Here is a 23,586-nt window from a genome sequence, read left to right on the forward strand (position 1 = left end):
AATACAATGACGGTGAACAAGAAATACATGCTTCTAGTTTCAATGAGATGGGAAGGAGGGGGAAGAGAGAGAGAGGGAAATGGAATCACTGAAGTAAAAGACATGTTATGGTTTTGCCCTTTATGAAAGAGATCAAAGATCAGAATCTATACAAAACCCTTCTTGGATGGAATTTGCTCAAAGTCTGAGAATAAGCTCACTGAACCATGGTAGTGATTTAAAAAAATAAAAACAAAAAGAACGCCGCAGACTGACATGAGAATGGATAGTTGAATAAATGGAATACAACATAATCTACTCAGGTCTGAAACCAAATGCCTGGGAATTAATAGGTTTGATGTGTTGCAGTTACCTGGTATGGCTGTTGGATGACAGGCTCTCCCAGGGCTGTACACTACAGCCAGTGATCGCATAAGCTCCCCCGCAGCTGCCGTCTAACTTCATCAGCAGGGCTTTTGCTGCATTCTCAGCTGTCTTCCTGCAGTCGTGAGCTCTCTTGAGCATCTGGGTAATGTTCTCATCACCTGTTTGGTCCCCTAGTTTGCAAGAAACAATCAGTGTCAGAGCTTCGAAGAGCATAATAAAAATTAATACAAGAATACAGACTCCTAAAGATATTTTCACTTAATGCTGTGACATTAACACCTAGCTAGCAATTTGTGATCCAAATGAGACTAATACAGAGAAAAAGAGCAAAGCTATGACATGTATTCATGTGTTTTGTGCTAGAGATAAACACATACAATGCTGCCATCAGATAGGACAAGTAAGAGATAGTTTGCTCTGTGCAAGACTGTGCTTTATCCTCATTTGAGCCAAGCATTGTACATCCACTTGCTAAATAAGCCACATGCTGTTGAATATTAACCCCTCAAAGGGGATGCCCTTAAGACAGCATTAAAATTGTGGAAGCGAGAGTACCTGCCAACAGGAGTAGGCTGGTTGGGCTCATCTCCTTGAGAAGATGCAGCAACAACTCCCTTGTATTTTTCTTGTAGGGGTGTTGTTGTAAATTCTCACTGATCTTCATAGCCACAGACAGGAAAATTATCTGTGTTACCAGCAATAAGGATACACCAGGCAGTATGAAGGTCAGTGAAAGGCAGCATATTCTAGTGGAAAGAGCACTGGACTGAGAGCTGGGAGACCAGTGTTCCATTCCCAACTCTACCACGGACCTGCTGGGGGACTTTAGGCAAGTTGCTTGACCTCTCTATGCCCCAGCTTCCCGTCCCACTCTTTTTGTCTCTCTTGTCTATTTAGACTGTAATGTCTTCAGGGCAGGACCTGTCTCTTACTATGTGTTTGTACCGTGTCTAGCACTAACAATGCCTCAATCTGAGTTGGGGTTTTGGTGCTAATGTAACATCAACAAATAAATAATAAAAAGAAAAAAGCAGAAAATGCCAGGAAATTCAAAGTGGTGAGTTGTGCAACATCCTTCATTTAATCAATCAATCTACTGGTTATGGAAGTTGCAGAAAGAGTAATGCAAGATTTCACACTATACTTCCTGGCTTTTCTCCCAGTCTATCTAAACTTTAACACTATACATACATTCAATAAAATAATCACATACAAAACTTAAACAACATAATATTATCCCAACCCTTTCATCACTGTTCTGGGTTTTCTGGTGATTGACACCAGAGACTGTCATGATCATTCTTTCAAACAACAGGATGTAGAGAAAATCCAGAACTGGGTAAATATGACTTCAGTGTCTTATTCTACATTCCTATTCACAGGCCAAATCCTGAGGTGCTTACTCAGACTTTAATTGGTCAGATCTCAGGCAAGTTTCCCAGGGAAGCCAATGGTAGGTTTACCTGCAAGGGACTAAGTAAGGTATTAGGATTTGGCACCATATTTATTACTTTAACTAGCAAATCATCACAACCAGATTTGTGGTGCTAGACAAATCATTAATAAAGACAGATTCTGGGATCTGTGTGAATTTGGAAAATGTATATTTCCCCAATATAGTGAGACGGTTCTCAGGGTCGGGGGGAGGGATTATTCTGTGTCTAACTTTAAATATAAACTAAACTAATTTTTACTTTAAACTAATGCAAAACAATAACTTTTGTAAGGCCAAGACTCTTCTGACTAAATTTCTCAGTGAAGTAAAGTTTCACAGCCAAGCTATAACCTCCTGAAAAACAAGATTTATGATGGAAATGCTGGCACAGTCTCCACTACAGGGTGTGAGTGGTAATGCTACTATTAAAAAAAAAAGTTGACAGCAGACACCTATATAAATGTAGGTTACACCCTCTCTTTTATAACCTGAAATGGAGAAGAAAACTAATACTTTCCTTTCTGGATTTACGTCTTGGCCATGTATCTAACTAGCAAAATCTAAGGCTTAATGCACATTTGCTCCTGATGCCCTTTTATAAAGAAACAGCAGTACAAATTCAATACCAGACTACCAAAAGGAAGGGCTAGAGTCTAGAGAAAAAGGGAAAATAATAATAAATAATAATAATAATAATAAAAAATCTGCTATGACCTTTCCTGCATGACATACTCTGCAAGGACAAACACATATACACAAAGACTTGCGCAAACCACTAGGAAAGATGCAAAATAAACTGCCTGGAAACAGCATAACAACTGTGGATCACTGCATCTAGCCTGCAAAAACAAGAGGTTGAACTCATCCGTCTTGTGGCTCTGAAACCAGCTGGTCGTTTGGTCCTTAAAAGCTTTCAGTTTACATTTCAGTGGTTCTTGAGAAGCTGGTGCTATAAATTACCATCTAAAGGATGTGTCTAGGTCTCAGCACAGTATGGAAAGCTATTTTTCTGTATCTGAAGATTTCATATACCTTCTCCCTTCCCTCCCCCCAAAGCAAGGTCCAAGATTACTACTACCACTCCCTCCCATCAGTAAGAGGGATGAGCCTCTGTAAAACTAAGAGTTAGTTTCACAGTGAAAACATACATTTTCTGTCAATAAATAGGACTTGTGTGAATGGAACTCACATGTACAATGTTGAAAATGGACTAATAAACGGGCTGACTCTGTTATTAGGAAAGCATCATCTCCCAAAGAACATTTTCAATAGCAGTGTTAACTAGTGTCAGTGTGTGCTGCCGAGTAACAAAATGAAATAGAACACCACAAAAAATAGAGGCCGAAACCTCAGTCCATGCAGTAAAACGTGAGAATGAAGATGTTAAAATACATGAGTACCATGGGAGCTTGCAGGTAAAGACTGCACGTGATATTTTATCTGCATTATGGTATATTTGTGTGTACAGATTTAAGACCAGATTTTTATAAAACACAATTTTTGTGGGCAAATACTGTGGCTATGTACACAACTGTGGTAATTGCAAATGCTAATTATGTAACCCAAACCACTGCACTCAGTATGTGAAGTGCATGCTTGGGTGCTTGCAGGTATCAGTTTAATCACTGTGCTGGGTATATGGTTATTGCCCAACAAAAGTAATCCCACAAGTCCAGAAGATGCATCTCCTGTAATACCATATATGGTTTATTTTAACTTGCATGTAATATTTTGTTTCAGTTCCAGTCCTAATTTTTGTGTGTGTCAAACATTTTATTTATTCAGTTGAAAACATGAAAATAACCACATACTTGACTGGGGGGTAGCAAACTGTCAGAGCTTATCTTTCTTCAGAAGTGTGGATGATTCACTGTTGCAACCAGTCCCTGTAAACTGATAAATGTTAACTGAAATGCAGAATGGGATTTAGAGAGTGACTCATTGAGATCTTACCGACAGACCCGACGCCTGCAGCTCTGAATTGACCAAGAATGAGACTCTGTTCACTTTCAGCCAAAGCCAGCAGCAGCTCGTATGCTTCTATGCACTGTTCACTGAAATAAAACAAACACAATATCTGAAATTTAGACAGGATAATCAAATTAAGTGATCAACACTGGATAAGCAGTGGTGGAAGAACTAGGCTATTCCCTTCTACTTGTATGACAGCAGGGATATTACAGGACTAAGACTGTGTCAGTAATTGATTTTTTCATTCAATGGCAGTTCTGAAAATCAGAAAAAAACTTGGTTCAAGTCAGGCCAAATCTGAACTTTTTGGAAATATTCGGTGAATAGAAGAAGTTGACAAAAAGCCTGTTTTGCGTCAAATTAAACATTTCACACTTTAACTTGGGTCTTCCCTTAGAGACTCATTCTGTCCTTCTCTGGCCCACTGACTATGTAAAGTATTTTACACAAAATGGACTAGTGTCAACAGGAGAAACAGAAAGAGACCCACCCCAGAATACCCTCCTATAACCCAGTGATTACAGCACTCATCTTAGTGGGGGAAGGCCCAAATTCAAGTTCTGCTCCAATGACTGACTATTTCCCGGAAATAGAAAAGCTTCAGTAAGAGAGCTTAAGAATAGCGTATGGCAGGGATGGGCAAACTTTTCGGCCTGAGGGTCATATCAGGTTTCCAAAATTGTATGGAGGGCCGGTTAGGGGAGGCTGTTCTCCCCAAACAGCCAGGCATGGCCTGGCCCCCACCTCCTATCCGATCCCCCTGCTTCTCACCCCGTGACAGCTCCCTCAGGATTCCTGCTCCATCCAACCCTCCTTGTCCCCGACAGCCCCCACCCTGAGACTGCTACCCCATCCACCACCCCCTGCTCCCTGTCCCCTGACCACCCCTGGACCCCCCACCCCTGACTGCCCCCTGCCGCCCCATCCAACGCCCCCCTCCTTCCTGACTGCCCCCCCCCGGGCCCCTGCCCCCATCCAACCCCCTTGTTCCCTGCCCTCTGACCGCCCCAACCCCTATCCACATCCCAGCCCCCTAACTACCCCCCCAACTCCCCTGCCCTCTATCCAACTCCCCCGCCACCTTACTGCGCTGCCTGGAGTACCGGTGGCTGGAGGCGCGACAGCCCCGCCACCCAGAGCACCGGGGCTGGCCACGCCTCTGCAACTGCGCCGCCCCAGGAGCTCGCAGCCCCGCTGCCCGAAGCATTGCGCCGGTGGCGCGGCACGCTGAGGCTGCGGGGGAGGGGCTGGGGGCTAGCCTCCTGGGCCAGGAGCTTGGGGCCAGGCCGGATGTGGCCCGCGGGCCATAGTTTGTCCACCTCTGGCCTACGGCCTGGTGGTTCAGGCATTCAGCTGCAATAGGGAAGCCCTGGGGTCAAACCACTGGTCCAGAGAGATGTGAACTTGGGTCCTCCACATCCCAGATAATGTGGTTTCTCCCACCAATGGGCAACAAGCCTCCCCTTAGATACGGAGCCTGTGAATGTTGTCCCCAGGCTGGCTCTAACTTATTGAACAATAGGAAATAGGAGAAGTGGAATGATCAGTGAGAGTTGAGCTTATCTTTCTTCAGAAGAGTGGATGATTCAAGACAGTCATCTGACCAACCGTGAGGAGGCTTCATATGAAGTTGCCTTTTCAATTTTCCATATTGTTCAAAACCTTACCAAAATACTTATGTTTTTCTGATCCTATATTAAAAATTAACCCCCTGTCCAAGTAGTAAGACTTTCCTTAAACCCATTTTCCCCACTGCAAGGAAATCACTACTGAACGCTCCTGGGAACCATTCATTTCTGCTTTATTTAATATGTAAATAATATATCTAAAATTTATTCACGGTCAACTTCCTTCAAAATGAACAGGATTTGCCCTAATGCCACAAGTGTTTGCTCCAAATTAGTCATGGTTGAAAGAATGCTCTAGAGAGACAATTTTTTTACAAATATTATAAAGCAAATATAGTTATTTGGGACAGTTCCTCACAGAAGACTTCCTACAGAAGACAACTTAAATCACACAAGTCAATCGGAGTTGTGGGTTCTTTCTTTATACCACCAAGCTTGTGAAAGATGCTAGACTGATCTTAGGAGAAACCGAAGTCTCCTATTTATCCAACAGACAGCTGAAGCACAGATAACTCCAGCACAAGCTTTTTCACAGTGCTTCTCCAGCATGCCCCAACCTTCACCTGGAGGGATAACTGCTAGACTGTGAGAGGGGAGTTCAGTCATTTTACCTAGTGAATCCTTAACCTCTTGGTGGGATGGCTAATGATCATGGCTGCCTATGTCATGAGGACACTGGCCTGCGAGCACCCAACACACTTCAAATAGAGCAAGACACAGACTTAACATTTCTGAGACCGATTTATTTCTTCTTGCTAAAGAAATATTGGAAAAATATTCCCAGCAACGTCTATCATATTAACATCTCAAGTTGCTTATTATCATCATCATCATCATCATCATCACCACTTTTTTCTTTCTTTATTTTTTTCAGTAAAACCTACAACAGTTGTTTCATGCACATACAAGAGGGAGGGAGAAAAACTAAACAAATCTTCCCTAATTCTAATTTTCGTTCTGTATTAACAAAAAGAAGAGGTGAAGCTATTTGATGTGACAGAACTAAATTAAACTCTGATGTAGCCTCTAACTACAGTTGAGTTACGTATCAGACAATAACTAAATGTAGCTGCCTCATGAAAGTATCTAACCAGTGCATCTTTACTCACACCAGAATGGAACAGAAGCAGGATGTTCTATTGCAGAACAGCAGCTTTATCTCCTAAAGTTCTGTAGCAAGTCTTGTCCCCCCATTTTTCAGGCTCAAATTCCCAGGCCACATATTTACATACCTGTACTGCAGGGCAAGTCTGAGTGCCGTGGCATTGGACTCATATTTCCCAACCAGCATGCTCATCCTCTCAGCATTGCTCTTGCACTCCTCCAGTGTTATTGTCAACAAGTCATTCTGGGATTTTAAGTGCTCAATACGGCTGTAGAGAAGGAAATAATGTTTAACCTTCAAACAGAGTAAGAAATCTATTGGTCTTGAAAACACCAAAATGATCCCAGTTTAGAATGTCAAAGAACATTTGGCTGGCAGTATTTAAAGTACTACAATTAAATCCATCGGTTTCATGTACTGTGACAGGAACACGGGAAGATGTTCACTTAGACCTTGGCCAATCCCCCACCACTAAAAAACAACTGAACCACCAACCAAAGAACAAAACATCCCTTTTTGAAATCTCTGTTGCTTTCTCATTGCAGCAAGTCTATGTAACAGTGTGGTCTTATTACTACTATCCTTATACTCCCTCTGTCTTGCCTTCCTACCTTTTGGTCTTGTCTTAAATCAACTTGTAAGTTCTTTGGGGCATGAGCAATACATAAAACTCTAGGGTATAGCCGACTGCCACTGTATTTAGCACCTAGCGGTCCGACATTATACAGGATCATGCTGGGCTGAAGTGGGACAGACAGTCCAAAAATAAATGGGAGACAGGATCTGAAGCAGGAACTTGTATAGCGCCCTGGGGTGCACCGTCAAAAGTCCTGCTTGGGTCCACTGGAGTAACTATGAGACCCCAGGTGGGAGGTTGAGGTGGATGGAAGTGATTGACGGTGCTAGTAACCTCTCCCTTTTCTTTTATAGGGTACTTGTCTCGGAGGCCGAGTCAAGAAGCATGGTGGCTGTTGGGGCCAGAAGTGCTTCCTAGAAGCAAACAGAACATTGAGGCCCAGGGACCTGAGTAGTGCCCTTGAGTCCTTCAGGTGTGCAGTCTTGTGTTCATCTGCTCCAAAAATAGGGAGGGAGTCCCAAGGACTGAAGCCAAGAGCATTGCCTCATGATGATCGCAGAAGCCATTGTCCTCACCACCATGTCTGTGACATCTAATGCCACCTGGAGAGAGGCTCTGGCAACATTCTTCCCCTCTTCTAAGAGGGCTCAGAATTCCTGCCTAGAATCCTTAAATTTGGCCAAGGAGTCCCACAAATTGTAGTCGTATCTCCCCAATAAGGCTAGTTCTCCGCCCTTTTCAAAGTGGGGGGCAGAGAAGATGGGGTCTGCCATAGGCCTTTGACCAAACCCATTACCACCTTATTAATGAGAAAGGCCACCTTAGATGGAACTGCTGCTGCTGCCAGAACATCAGTGAGACTGTGGGATGATTCCTTAAACTCCTCAATCTCTAGCCCCAGGTTAGCTGCTATCCCCTTTAAGAGCTCTCGATGGGCCCAAAAGTCATCTTGTGGCAGTGAGCTGCCCGGCCACGGTGGCAAAGGAATCCCTTAACAATAAGGGGAGGTGGTATTATTTACACTAACCCTATTTACAATATATACACTATAACTAAACTACAGATTAAACTATGATACAGAGAAGAAAAAAGCACTGATAGGCACCTTGCCAAAGCAAGAGGAGACTTTTAGCAACCGTCAGAGGTGGTAAGAAGGAAGTGAGAGGGTGCATGGCTGGCCTCACCCCTTACACTGGCGCATAAGCGCACGGCACCGGAGGGCACTACAGACAGCCCGACAGATACCACTGAGGGTAAAATCTCCGGCAATAGTGCATGCCTAATGTGGAATGGACTTGAGCAAGCACTCTAAGAACAACAAAAGTTCCATAGTATGGATTGATCTACCCTGCTTCAAAGCACACTACAGAACTTTTAATGTGCACCAACAAGACCACATGGACAGTTAGTGCAGGGCAGGCGAATGTGAAGTAGATTTCCATCACAGCTTGTTGCCAAGTATGTGTTCACATAAATAAGCCCTAATACGTTAAATGTCAACATTGTTGACTACCTCATTGCCTATCATTTTGGCAGAGACATCAAGCTGCTGCACTTATCAATCATTGCTGAATGTAGCTGCAGGGTACAGCTAACTGTGTAAAGGTTTACTCAGGTAGGGAATAAGAAAATCAACACCAATCACACCTCTCAAAAATTTGAAGTCACCCCCTCATCACTTGTAAATGGGGGAGAAAAAAAGTGAATGCATCTCTTCCTCAGTAGCCAGAATAAACCCGAGTGTTTCAGGTTGCCCAAAGTCCCAGCAGTTCCCTATCCCACTGTCAAAAGCTCCAGCTTACTCGCTTGACAACTTCTCCAATGTTTGTGTTGTCAATACAAAATTCTGTAGCTCACTGAAAAGAAGGGGGAGCATTTTCATAAAATTAATTCATATCAAAATATACAAATAAAAAGCATACTAGACTGGACAAGAGCTGGGAAAAGCAGTAAGGGGGAGTGCAGTGCCACATAATTCTGGGATTTTTTATTTATAATTTTGTGCTCATGTAATTAATAAGACATAGGGCCTTGGCTATGGAAGAACTAATACAGTACAAGGTCCACTGATACCAGGAATACTGTTAGACTCAGACTTTAAGGTCAGAAGGGACCATCATGATCATCTAGTCTGACCTCGCTGCAGATCGCAGGCCACAGAATGTCATTCACCAGTTCCTGTAATAGACCCCTAACCTCTGGTGAGTTACTGAAATCCTCAAATTATGGTTTAAAGACTTCAAGTTACAGAGAATTCACAATTTACACTAGTTTAAACTTGCAAATGACCTGTGCCCCATGCTGCAGAAGAAGGTGAAGACCCCCATGGTCTCTGCCAATCTGACCTGGGGGGGAATTCCTTCCCGACCCCAAATATTGTGATCAGTTAGACCCTGCACATGTGGGCAAGACCCATCAGGCAGATACCTGGGAAAGAATTCTCTGTAGTAACTCAGAGCCCTCCCATCATCACCAGCCAGTGGGGATTTTTGCTACTGGCTGTTGCCAATGAGCCACAAGCCATCATAGGCAGTCCCATCCTACTATCCCCTCCACAAACTTGTCAAGCTGTCTTGAAACTAGTCAGGTTTTTTGCCCCCATTGCTCCCCTTGGAAGGTTGTTACAGAACTTCACTCCTCTGATGGTTAGAAACCTTTGCCTAATTTCATGCCTAAACTTGTTTATGGCCAGTTTATATCTATTTGTTCTTGTGCCCACATTGGCACTTAACTTAACTCCTCTCCCTCCCGGTATTTATCCCTCTGATGTATTTATAGAGAGCAATCATATCTCCCCTCAGCCTTTGTTTGGTTAGGCTAAACAAGCCCAGCTCTTTGAGTCTCCATTCTCCAACTCCGCTAAAATGAGCACATTCACTGAGACAATTTGATTCTGAAAAATTTGATTATTCAGGTATCCCAGCAGAAAACAAAATACACTGTTTCTAGAATGGTGGAGTAGTCATGCAAGTCCTAAGTAATAGTGTTTGTATATTTTAGAAAAAATGCTACATCTACTGGTCTGCTCCATGCTTCAGGGATATGAGGAACACACCACAGTTTAGAATTTTGGACATGGAAGAGATATGAGAAATAAATTATTTATTTACTATATAGGACAGAGAGAGATTCAAATCCACTACAGGCCTTAGCATACATGTTCGAATTATCATATTGGTAGAAAGAACTATTAATGTATGTTAAGATCACCTCTTCATTATCCAAGTTTCACATTTATTTGGAGCTGCCAGAGACTAACTGGGAGTCAAGCATAAACATATGAGATATGCGACAGGTAATAATGAAAAAAAAAATCAATTTAACAAAACAAATAGTAGGCAAAATACTACAAGTGCATCTACATTTCCATCTTACCTATTTAACCTCTCTGTTTCCACTTCAAACTCTCGGATTTTGCTTTCAGAGATAGCAGATCCATGTGAATAGAGTGTCTGAAAGATTTCCTGGATGTTGGAGCAGTCTTGGAGAGAATGGGCCAAGTGCTCAGCCACACTGCTAGACACCTGCACAGGGTGATTAATAAACCTTCTGTGAGTTGATGGCTAGTTTTTAAAAATACTGTAGATTTAAAAGCAATACTCAGGATCTCTGGAGAACATCTATACTTTCAAGAAAGCTAAGCAAAAGGGCCAAATACTGCTCTCAGTTACACAAGTGTAAGTCAGGAGTAGCAATGGTGTTCTGCTGGATTTACATTGGTGTTATCAGAGCAGAATTTGATATACTACTCTTCTAGAGATGTCTAACTTGGGGTGCAGCTGCATAACCCTTATTTATGTGAGTAATCCTCACTCATATTTATTGTCCCCTGAAGTCAATATGATTACTCAGATGAGGAAGGATTTCAAGGAGTTGGTCCTTGGCCACCAATTTACGGCAACTGCATGGACTACATTAATGTAAAACTGGAGGTTACACATGCGCATTCATTTATTCTCTCTCTCCTGTAAAATATTTTCCGTAAGATACTGTTTTTGTTTTTAACAACGAAACAGTCACCCCGGGCTCTTTCCTGCAATACTCATGTTAGGATGAGCTGTGTGCGCAGTTTATTATTTCGATTTATTATTAGCACTCACCCCTATGCTGCTGATTTCTGATCCTAGGACAGGTCGGTCAGACGATGAAGACTCTGACCTTGTCTTTGAGAGCTTCACTCGTTCAGCAATCTAAAAGCCACAAAACTACACAAGTTACAGACCAGCATCCCATGCCCCATGTTCTCCACAACTATGCAAAATGCATCATCATTCACACATTCAGCGTGCTTGGAAATCCCATGTTAAGTTGATAAATGAAAGCTGGCATCTGTGTTGTGACTAAGAGAGACTTAAAATTATTAGCACTTTATCTCTTCCTGCAGCTTGAGTTCATGGGTCCGCTTAGAGCCCTTGAAAACACCCCTGGGATTCTAGATGATACTTCCCAGTTAATCGCATGCCTGCACAGCAGCTGTGCACAATGAATTCTGCTTCTTCCAGATAATGAGAGGCATCATGGCAGCACACAACAGCTCACCTTGGCAATGGGAATGTCATTGCTGCTACTGCTCGTGCTCAGCTCTCCAGTACTGGGGTTCACGGGTCGGTTTGTGGAAGTGAGACGACCTGGGCTAGATGGGCCTGTTGCCTGGATGCTCTGTAAACGTGTTTGTAGTTCCCGAACCTAAAATCAAATGTAACAGTCTTTTTTCACTTTTATTGTTTAGTTAATTACCTAGCTCTTTCTCCCTTCTCTGGCATCCAATTGATGATTTCTAACTGACAAGACCAGGGAAGTTCTGATTAATGTAAGGCTTTCACTGTGGAGGGGTGGGCATTGATTCAGAACTCTCCCCCGCTGCCAGCCCCTTCTAACCTGTTCAGTGTGGAAATACACAAATCTGCTGCTGCAGAACAATTCTTAGTTCCAGCTTGTTTTATGTAATCCCTTGAATGCAACAATATTATATAAATAAGAATCTCCTTCTTTTGAATGAAGTTAAAATAATGCTTTGGACTAAAATTCGCAAGTGTAAAGAACATGGTAAGTAGACAAAGATCCGACTGCTAGAGTCTTCAATGGCTGAAGAGAGAGGCTCTAAAACTGATGAAATACTTCTCATGCATAAATATCTCAGGATGAATTCACTGCATTAAAAGGCCAAAGTAATTGAAATGTAAATCATTTATTAATACTTTGAAAACTACAATTAAATAGAGCACTACGGAGTGAGTAATGTCAAGAATGGGAACTTCAAAAAAAAAAAAAAAGCACCCAACCAACGGTTTGCGGAAGCTCTCAATAATCACACGTTTTATAAATAGCTGCACTGTCCTCATTACATGCCAAAGAAATACAAACTGACCTCAAAATAGTTTTAGGGCTAAGAAAAAAAAGGCTTGAAGAAGCCAAATGGTATTGCTGGGTAAGAGATGATAGGGTTTACCTCAGACTACTACTTAACAAACAAAGAATAAATGGCCAGCTTGAACACAGCAATTATTCCATAGGGAAAATTAACAGAGCTCATTTTTCTGCAGAACCAGCATCCTGGCATCAAAGGAAAAGGGGAAAAAAACACCCTCCCCAGTTTAAGGGGGAAATTCCCTGAATGACAAATAGTTTATTTTTAACTTGCATGTGGATTCTGTTAAAACAAAGAACAGCCAATGTACAACTGATATTTTGCCAAAAATTCTAAAAAATGCAGTAATGTCTGAATTGCGTATGACCTGTCTCACAGCCACTTGTAAAATTCAGACTACAATTTCTATACCATTGTACAAGTATGATTTTATACATAAATATATAGTAGCACCAAACGTAGGTTAACATTTCAAGCATAAGCCCTCAATCAAAGTTACTGCATTAAGGGTTTGGTCATTCCCAGCTCCAGAGCTCTTAGGTACATTATTATTGTTATTAATTTTTAGCATTGTTATCCAGAGCGGTAGCCTCATTATGTCCACTGTACAGACACATAAGATGACAAGGGCTCTGCCCCAAAGAGTTTTCAATCTCATTTAAGACAAAATAATTGAGTGTAATAAACAATACAAGGGAAAAGAAGAGAGGGAAGAAGGATGAAGGTAGCAATAATAAGAATTTATAAGAACTTTGGTTACAAAGGCTAATTGTGGGCATAACTTGATGGGTCATCCAGAATGGGACACTAAGAACTTTACACAAAGTGCATCCAATAGCTTAACCCCTTTATATTGTGCAAGGTCCACAGAAATGGAGTCAAACATGTTGGTGCAGCCCTTAGGCCAGCACATGCACCTCTTCAATAAATTTTCATTACACAGTTAAATTAGCTGTGCACATACATGTAAAATGCCTACACACAGCATACAATTTGCAGTTGGTAACTCAGGCTGGGTTTACATGCACATTTGACACTGATATAACAAGGTAGGAGTGCTGCACTGGTATAGAAACCAGTGAATTGCACTGAGTCATGCTCATGCATGTCACCATTTATAGTGGTGAAGCTATACTGATGCAAACAAAACAAAACACCAGTGTAGACAAGACCTCAGTCAAATCCACATCAAATTTTACTAACATACATAAGAGCATTTCTCTTAACAATGCCAAACTCTGACTTTCATTCCCGTTATTTAGGGGGCAAAGCTGTGCGAAAAATTTTTAAAAGACTATATCTATGAGAAAAGTATTTCCTCCCCTTCTCCTTGTATTCAAAATATTCTGTACTGTTTTTGTTCAAACTTAAAAAAAAAATCACCTTTGGCCACAGACCAAACTTGGAAGATTTCGGTCCCAAAACTAAAAGTTTTACAAAGTTATAGGCAACTAAAGACAAAGTGTTACAGTGAAAAGTGTCTGAAATCTTAACCACAGTGGTCATTACTGTTCCCATGATGCTGTGTACACAGCCTCACACATACATTTTTAAAACCACCTTTCATGGAAAGGTTTCAGAGTAGCAGCCATATTAGTCTGTATCCGCAAAAAGAACAGGAGTACTTGTGGTACTTTAGAGACTAACAAATTTATTTGAGCATAAGCTTTCATGGGCTACAGCCCACTTCATCAGATGCATAGAATGGAACATATACTAAGAAGATATTTATATATACAGAGAACATGAAACAATGGGTGTTACCATACACACTATAAGGAGAGTGATCAGTTAAGGTGAGCTATTACCAGCAGGAGAGAAAAACAAAAAAAAAACCACCCCTTTTGTAGTGATAATCAAGATGGGCCATTTCCAGCAGTTGACAAGAACGTGTGAGGAACAGTAGGGGGGAAAAATAAACACGGGGAAATAGTTTTACTTTGTGTAATGACACATCCACTCCCAGTCTTTATTCAAGCCTAAGTTAATGGTGTCCAGTTTGAAAATTAATTCCAATTCAGCAGTCTCTCGTTGGAGTCTGTTTTTGAAGTTTTTTTTGTTGTAATATTGCCATTTTTAGGTCTGTAATCGAGTGACCAGAGAGATTGAAGTGTCCTCCGACTGGTTTTTGAATGTTATAATTCTTGAAGTCTGATTTGTGTCCATTTATTCTTTTATGTAGAGACTGTCCGGTTTGGCCAATGTACATGGCAGAGGGGCATTGCTGGCACATGAAAGCATATATCACATTGGTAGATGCGCAGGTGAACGAGCCTCTGATAGTGTGACTGATGTGATTAGGCCCTATGATGGTGTCCCCTGAATAGATATGTGGACACAGTTGGCAACGGGCTTTGTTGCAAGGATAGGTTCATAGGTTAGTGTTTTTGTTGTGTGGTTGTATGGACAATGTTCCATAAAAGCTCCTCACAGTGCAATCAAACACTGACACAGAGATGTTTCCTCTGGTCTACGATTTATTATCGAGCAGTGATTACTGATCACAAATACAGAGTGAACTGCTCTAAAGGATCTGTAAAACAATATCTGTAATGGAAAGAAAAAATAACCAAGTTTAGACCACAGCCAGGAAAACAATTTTACTCAGTAAAGCACATGGTCAAAAACTCAGAGCACAGTCTAACCGTCAATGTACACTATTAACTGCTTCAATATTTTGTTTCAGAAACAAGAAGGTGAAAAAAGAGAGCACTAACAACCCTGAACTGTGCGGTCTTTTTTTTAAACACACAAATCCAGATTATTAGTTGAGCAGATTACAGGCTGAATTAATCATTAAAATTTGTAAATGAAATTAAGAATGTGTCCATTTTGCAGTGAAATTATAGTAATGTTGAGTACTCAATAGTAATGTTGAGTAGTTAAATACAACAAATTTGTCTTACCTGTAAATAGGTGATCTCATAATGCATACATTCACCAATCCAAAATCTCATTACTGGGTTGCCCCACCCACTGGAGAGCCCAGAGGCAGTTTAGCTAACTATTTCTGGTCACCAAAACCTTCTGGATATAGCTGAATGCACCATCTCCTCAGAAAGTAACTTTCCAAGCTACAGGTAATGGTAATTCTAGAGAAAAAATAAAGGAAGACCAGAGAAGAGGGATCGAGAGAGAAAAATGTTATAAAAGGAGGTTTCTCTGGATTGGTGGATGTATGAATTATGAGAAGTCTAATTTACAGACAAGGTTAAAATTGTCCTAGCCTCTTACATCTATACATCCACCAATCTGGAGTCTCAATACTGGGACAAATAAGCACTGTTACTTGTTTTCATTATATAGTGTAGATTAACTTCTGACTGAGTGTTCAGCGGTGTACAAGATACACCTAGGTATACTGTCCCTTCCCCAAACAGATTACAATGCAAGAAGAAAAATATTGTTTATATAGCACCAGAACTTTCCATTAAATTTTTGTGCCTTAACTAAATGGAAAATGAAGTTGACAAAAGAAGAGCTAGGAAAGAGGGTTAAAATATAATGTGAGTGACTTTATGTTGAGACTACAGCTTACAAGTTCTGATATTTTCTAGACTGATATTGAGGTAGCACCAGGGGATGGTGTAGATAGTCCAGTACTGGCGGTCAGTGGTGGAAAGCAAGGTGAAAGAAATGAGTTCTGAGGAAGGATTTAAAGAAAGAAATTGAGGATGTTTGATAAGATGGAAGAGGAATGCCATGGCAAGTTTTGAGAGCAATATGAAAGAAAGCATGAAGTTAAGAGCGGGAGAGGAAAGAAACAGAACACTGGGATGAGGTGTGGAAGGAGATGAAAGATTTAATATCAGGACGTCTAAGCAGCATCTATTGAGCAACACACACAGCATTCACTGAGGCTCAGAAATCTACTAAGATATTCAAATCTCCAAAATGTTCTCTTTTCACGAACACTCAAATATACGCGGACAACCACCTGTACGTACACTTTTCAGCACTTTCAGTCATTGTGCAAATAACAGAACTTACACTTGCAGAACCCCACTTGCACATGAAAAGTGAGCCTGGTTTAGGAATGAAAATGGGGATGGTTCCAGGAGCTGTCCTGCAGATTTCTTGCAAGGTCTTCTCTCTCCAATAAAGGGTTCACAGTGAACGTGATGCTTGGTGGAATTTTATTTGTACGTGTGTATAAATCTGATGACCAGCATACCTAATTAATCCCGCTATATCTTAGATTTGATTTAAGTATATTTTTTGGTGGCAAAGTATGACCAAGTTTACAAACAACTCTACACACACCAGAGTAACTCCACTGACTTCCAGGTAGGTAATCCTGATTTACACCTTTGTAACTGTGAGAAGGACCAAATCTAACAGTCTAACTCAAGTTTTCTGTTCTACAGGAACAGAATTTAGGAGTCTGCACAGTTTTGACCTGTGTAGCTCCAAGACTTCTAAAATGATTAGGTCTAGGACAAAGAGATGGCGAGCATACCTATGGTACATAAATTAAGAGCCTAAAATAAAAGTTAGATTTCTCTGGGAAACAAAAGCTTGCAGAAAGAGCTGTTGGGTATATTGGTATCTCAGATCATTTACTCACCTAACAGGGAACACAGGAAAAAGAAATATAATCACCTATCTGCTATGGGCTTAAAGAAATAAATGTAATCCCATTTAAGAGGATGACATTTTGTTACCGATCTCAGAAACTAGCTAAAAGAAGGTTAATGGCTAGATTCTCTTGGCTTCCAGAGAGATTACAAGAGCTCACAAGGCTGGCATGACCTTAAAGTTGTAAAGCCCTACGAAAGACCTTACAGAAAGTCAAATACTTCTGGCTCAATAAGCAGAGCAGCTGGTATCCCAATTCTGAAATTATTTCCCAGACTCACGGCTAACCCAACCATCATTTCTTCCCTAGATGCTAGTAGTATCTCTGAGTAGTTTCAGTATCAATGGATGAATAATCACAAAGTGCAGTCAAATTCCCTGTGGTCAGGTTTTAGAGTAATATTGGGTCCCAAGGTAAAAACTGTGAATTGGGAAATCAAAGGCTCACACAGTCTGACACTTCGAGTGGTTTGCAATTCAGAAGTGGTGAGGCCAGTTCATCTGTATTGGATAATTTAATATTATCCCATTTATTTCCCCAGCTCTTCTGGTAATCAGGAGAAGAGATACCGTGTACAAGTGGAACCTCACTATGGGAATGAAAAGATACCCATTAACTATACCACAAGTTCCTTTTGCCTAGGATAATATATTGACGCTAGCCCTGCGTGAAGCAAGAGCGGCCATATAAAAGGTACCATAAAAGGTTCTGGAACTAGGGATGCGGGGGGGGTGTTGCAGTACCCCCTGGCTTGAAGTGGATTCCATTAAAGACAGGGTGTACAGTTTGGTTCGTTGGCTCTCAGCACCCTCACTATACAAATTGTTCCAGCACCCCTGAAAGGTCCAACATATGATGGGAGTTGCTATACCACGTAGCCAGATGTCAATGTTGCTGAAATAATTGTATCCTGATGTATCTTCTGTCGTCCTGAAGGAAAGTGTCTAATAGCTGAGCCAACTGTCTTGTGTGTTCAAGCAAGTTCTAAGGGATGAATTAGATGAAGCAGTACTTGCCTGTGTTATCTAAAATATAATGCTGTGAGCAACAAGTCTAACACGATTGACTTCACTCTGATGCAAGAAACAATCTTCCTCCAGGCAGAGGCAAGGGCCCAGTACTGTGGAAACAATCTTCCTGTTCAAAGGCTGGTTCATTACCTCTGGGATTTCTCCATTTAGAGCTTCTTTCATGTTACTAACTTAGGTATACAATACCAGCAGCAGCTGAGCCCCACTAAGCATCCTCTTAAATAGGAAGTAACAGCTTAGGAAAGGCCTCTGACCTCTGAGGTGCAGTGAGTATGCTCTCAGACCACATGAGGTTGCATTCTTTGACTTCAGAAGTCTATTGAGTGTCTTCTCAGCGGGGAGGGTGGCTTATGAGAGGCTGCACTGTTGTATGTGGAGGAGATCCATTTTTGGTTCTTTGTTTGCTTTGAGAGTCTTGTAGATTGCTATTCAAAGAGAAACCAGGCATACAATAGCTTTAGTAAAGCAGGAGCACTGTCACAACACTCACTGATGGAGGCAGTAAACTGGGGAAGGACTGTGCACACAGCACAAATTATGGGGGAAGTTTTCACACTAAGAAAACGTTAACTGAGTCATTTCCAGGATATCTCGTAGACCGGGCAACCCAATTGTGAGACTCAAGATTGGTGGATGTATTAAGAACACTAAATTCATTTACAGAGAAACTTATTTTATATATATGTGTGTATGTTCCCTGCTAGTAAATACTGTCATTGCTATTCTCATCGGAGTACAAATTTAAGAAATTTCTAATTAAGTATATTAATATTAAATAACGCTTAGCAACACAAGTAAAAATGAAAGCAACAACTGTTTAATTGTATCTCTAATATTTTTTTCTTAGAATGCAGAGGATGGGACTAGAAGGGAAAAAACACAATTAAGAACCACTGAATGAAAAAAAAAATGAAAACAGGGTGGGAGACAGAGAACCCTGTCATACTTTATATTAAGATTGCATTTATAAAGCATTCATAAATGATTAATAATGTATACAAGTATGTTGGAGACATGAGTATTGTGTGTTATAGATTGTTACAAGCACATCAGTAGAACATGTTCTAGTGGTTATAAGCAACATATTGACTTGTTGGATTCTATAACGATTAATTATCCATATTGTCAAACATCATTTAACCCTTTATAAACTATTTATAAATTTGCCCTCAACATAAAGTATGACCAAGAACTCTCAATTGGTGTCACTCTTCTATTATTTTGATTAAGAGATTAGTGCATTAGTTCCTAATCCAACTTCAAACAACAAGTGTCAGGTGCAGCACCATTTCTCCCTCCTCCTTGACCAGTGACCTGATTATTTAATCATTCAATAATTCCCCAAGAAATTGAAGTCTCTTTTACAATTGTAATACTTGCCAATTATTATTTTTCTGCTATAAGCAAGAATAAGCGTAACAAAATATTGCAAAATATGCAACAAAATATTGCATACCATTTCCCCACTTTCTGATTTATTCATGCAGAAAGCAAGCCTTGTACACGTGGGTAGGATGGAAGAATGCAACACTAGTATATGACTCAGTCTTCTGACAATTAAATGCGTCTTGAGTGGCTAGTGCCTTTTCCAGTCTCTGGGTCTTCATGACTTTTCAGCCACACCCAGACACAGTCATTTTCAAAGGGATGGGAAGGAGCACTACTAGTCTGAGCACGGACTGGATGTATGGATCAGGAATTCACACGATGAAAAAACAGAAAAGAACCTTCTGTGTCATTTAATGAAGGTGCCAAAATATTCTCTCAATTTTCAGAAAATAAATATACATACAAAACTGTACATACTGACTGTAAACCAAGGGAGGCCAAAGTGCACTAGGTAACCTACAGCTTTCTACCAAGCATTCTGCAGCTTTTGTAATCATAGAATCATAGAATATCAGAGTTGGAAGGGACCTCAAGAGATCATCTAGTCCAACCCGCTGCTCAAAGCAAGACCAATCTCCAATTTTTGCCCCAGATCCGTAAATGGCCCCCCTCAAGGATTGAACCCCAGGTTTAGCAGGCCAATGATACAAGATTACAAGACCCAGCACGTAATGCTTCACACTGATCCTTGCAGACGAGTGTTGGGGCCTGTCTCTCTCTAACAGAAGGAAGATAATGAAGGTAAGACCAGCAGCAGAATGCTCCATTTTAAGCAAAATGCAAACTGCCAGGAGCCTGAAGGATACACACAAAGTTGGAGTACCCTTTGTCTTTTATGCAGTGCAGCATCCTACAGTTAAAAGAAAAGGAGTACTTGTGGCACCTTAGAGACTAACAAATTTATTTGAGCATAAGCTTTCGTGAGCTACAGCTCACTTCATCAGATGCATTCAGTGGAAAATACAGTGGCGAGATTTATACACACACACACACACACACACACACACACACACACACAGAGGACATGAAACAATGGGTTTTATCATACACACTGTACAGAGAGTGATCACTTAAGATGAGCTATTACCAGCGGGGGGCGGGGGGGAGGAGGAAAACCTTTTATGGTGATAATCAAGGTGCCATTTCCAGCAGTTAACAAGAATGTCTGGGGAACAGTGGGGGGTGAGATGGGGGGGGAAATAACATGGAGAAATAGTTTTACTTTGTGTAATGACCCATCCACTCCCAGTCTCTATTCAAGCCTAAGTTAATTGTATCCAGTTTGCAAATTAATTCCAATTCAGCAGTCTCTCGTTGGAGTCTGTTTTTGAAGCTTTTTTGTTGAAGGATAGCCACTCTTAGGTCTGTAATCGAGTGACCGGAGAGATTGAAGTGTTCTCCAACTGGTTTTTGAATGTTATAATTCTTGACGTCTGATTTGTGTCCATTTAGTCTTTTACGTAGAAACTGTCCGGTTTGACCAATGTACATGGCAGAGGGGCATTGCTGGCACATGATGACATATCACATTGGTAGATGAGCAGGTGAACGAGCCTCTGATAGTGTGGCTGATGTGATTAGGACCTCTGATGGTGTCCCCTGAATAGATATGTGGACAGAGTTGGCAACGGGCTTTGTTGCAAGGATAGGTTCCTGGGTTAGTGGTTCTGTTGTGTGGTGTGTGTTGCTGTATTTGCTTCAGGTTGGGGGGCTGTCTGTAAGCAAGCACTGGCCTGTCTCCCAAGATCTGTGAGAGTGATGGGTCATCCTTCAGGATAGGTTGTAGATCCTTGATGATGCGTTGGAGAGGTTTTAGTTGGGGGCTGAAGGGGATGGCTAGTGGCGTTCTGTTGTTTTCTTTGTTGGGCCTGTCCTGTAGTAGGTGACTTCTGGGTACTCTTCTGGCTCTGTCAATCTGTTTCTTCACTTCAGCAGGTAGGTATTGTAGTTGTAAGAATGCATGATAGAGATCTTGTAGGTGTTGGTCTCTGTCTGAGGGGTTGGAGCAAATGCGGTTATATCGCAGAGCTTGGCTGTAGACAATGGATCGTGTGGTATGATCTGGATGAAAGCTAGAGGCACGTAGGTAGGAATAGCGGTCAGTAGGTTTCCAATATAGGGTGGTGTTTATGTGACCATCGCTTATTAGCACCGTAGTGTCCAGGAAGTGGATCTCTTGTGTGGACTGGTCCAGGCTGAGGTTGATGGTGGGATGGAAATTGTTGAAATCATGGTGGAATTCCTCAAGGGCTTCTTTTCCATGGGTCCAGATGATGAAGATGTCATCAACGTAGCGCAAGTAGAGTAGGGGCATTAGGGGACGAGAGCTGAGGAAGCGTTGTTCTAAGTCAGCTGTAAAAATGTTTGCATACTGTGGGACCATGCGGGTACCCATTGCAGTGCTGCCGATTTGAAGGTATATATTGTCCCCAAATGTGAAATAGTTATGGGTGAGGACAAAGTCACGAAGTTCAACCACCAGGTTAGCCGTAACATTATCGGGGATACTGTTCCTGATGGCTTGTAGTCCATCTTTGTGTGGAATGTTGGTGTAGAGGGCTTCTACATCCATAGTGGCTAGGATGGTGTTTTTAGGAAGATCACCGATGGATTGTAGTTTCCTCAGGAAGTCAGTCGTGTCTCAAAGATAGATTGTACAGTTAGTTACTCACCTTTCGTAACTGTTGTTCTTCAAGATGTGTTGCTCATGCCCATTCCATTGTAGGTGTGTGCGCTCACCGCATGCATCAGTGCCAGAAGTTTTTCCCCTCAGTAGTATCTATAGGGGACTGGCTCTTACGCCCTCTAGAATGGCATGTGTATGCCGCCAGCTCCCCCTTTCTTGCTGGAACTTTGATAGCTGGGAAGGAGAATGGGTCATGGAATGGACATGAGCAACACATCTTGAAGAACAATCGAAGAATTCACAAAAGGTGAGTAACCATCTTTTCTTCAAGTGGTTCTCATGTCCATTCCATTGTAGGTGATTCCCAAGCAGTACCTCCGGAGGCGGGCACGAGTTCATGGATGTGTCGATTTCAACACAGCTCTGCCAAAGCCAGTATCATCTCTGGCCTGCTGGATGATAGCAGAGTGCATAGTGAATGTATGTACCGATGACCACACTGAGGCTCTGCAGATGTCCTGGATAGGGACATGTGCCAGTAAGGCGGACAATGATGCCTGAGCTATTGTGGAATGAGCCGTCATTATCAGTGGAGGCACAGCCAGTGCTACCTCATAGCAAGTACAAATGCAGATGGTGATCCAGGACGAAATCCTCTGAGAAGACATCGTGAGGCCCTTCATCCTGTCAGCCACCTCAATGAACAGTTGAGTAGATCTGCGTTGTGCAGACGCCTCTCCTTGTTGGACAGGTGGGGCTTTGGACAGAACACCAGCATGAAGATATCCTGGTTGACATGGAAGTGTGACAGGAAAGCAGGATGGGGATGCAGTTGGACCTCGTCCTTGTAGAACACAGTGTACAGGGGCTTTAATATCAGAGACTCGCCTCACCATGGTAATAACTACAAGGAATGCAACCTTCCACGACAGGTGTGAAAGGGAGCAGGAAGCCAGAGGCTCAAAGGGAGGACCAATGAGTCTGGAGAGGACTAGGTTGAGATCCCACTGGGGAGTTGGGTCCTGAACTGCCAGGAAAAGCCTCTCAAGGCCTTTCAGGAATCTGATCATCTCCTCATGGGAGAATACTGATCTACCCTGGACGCAAGGGTGGAAGGCTGATATGGCCACTAAGTGTACCTTGATCGATGAACAAACAAGGCCCTAGTGCTTTAAATGAAGCAGGCAATCTAGGATGGACTGTAGAGATGAATGGATCGGAGAGATATTCTGCTCTAACACCCAGCAGAAGAAGCACTTCCACTTTACCAGGTACATCGCCCTAGTGGAGGGCTTTCTGCTTTCCAAGAAGACCTGACTAGAGCAGGCTTGCTCCTCAGGATTTAACCATGCAGCAACCACACTGTGTGGTGGAGAGAGGTGAGATTCAAGTGCAGTAATCGTCCATGATCCTGAGAGGACAAGTCTGGGAGGCTGAGGAGCAATCATAATGACTCTGTAGTCAGCCTTGTCCCTCTTGATCTTCAAGAGGACCTTGCCAATCAGTGAGGT

At 41.9% G+C, this 23,586-nt stretch overlaps 1 protein-coding gene across 7 annotated transcripts in view; it reads right to left on the minus strand.

The window, feature by feature from the left end:
• MCC (MCC regulator of WNT signaling pathway) overlaps positions 1-23,586 on the minus strand; it is a 355,688-nt gene that overhangs the window by 43,499 nt on the left and 288,603 nt on the right. For all 7 annotated transcript variants that reach the window (XM_043514732.1, XM_038402671.2, XM_043514734.1 and 4 more), the window contains 6 exons: positions 11,622-11,768; positions 11,183-11,272; positions 10,458-10,606; positions 6,633-6,773; positions 3,755-3,855; positions 353-536 (listed from right to left, as the gene is read on the minus strand). In XM_043514732.1, the coding sequence (XP_043370667.1) occupies positions 353-536; positions 3,755-3,855; positions 6,633-6,773; positions 10,458-10,606; positions 11,183-11,272; positions 11,622-11,768 (812 nt within the window). The remainder of the gene's footprint in view (positions 1-352; positions 537-3,754; positions 3,856-6,632; positions 6,774-10,457; positions 10,607-11,182; positions 11,273-11,621; positions 11,769-23,586) is intronic.

This window comes from Dermochelys coriacea, chromosome 5 (genome assembly GCF_009764565.3).
Source record: "Dermochelys coriacea isolate rDerCor1 chromosome 5, rDerCor1.pri.v4, whole genome shotgun sequence".
Taxonomy (NCBI): Eukaryota; Metazoa; Chordata; order Testudines; family Dermochelyidae; genus Dermochelys; species Dermochelys coriacea.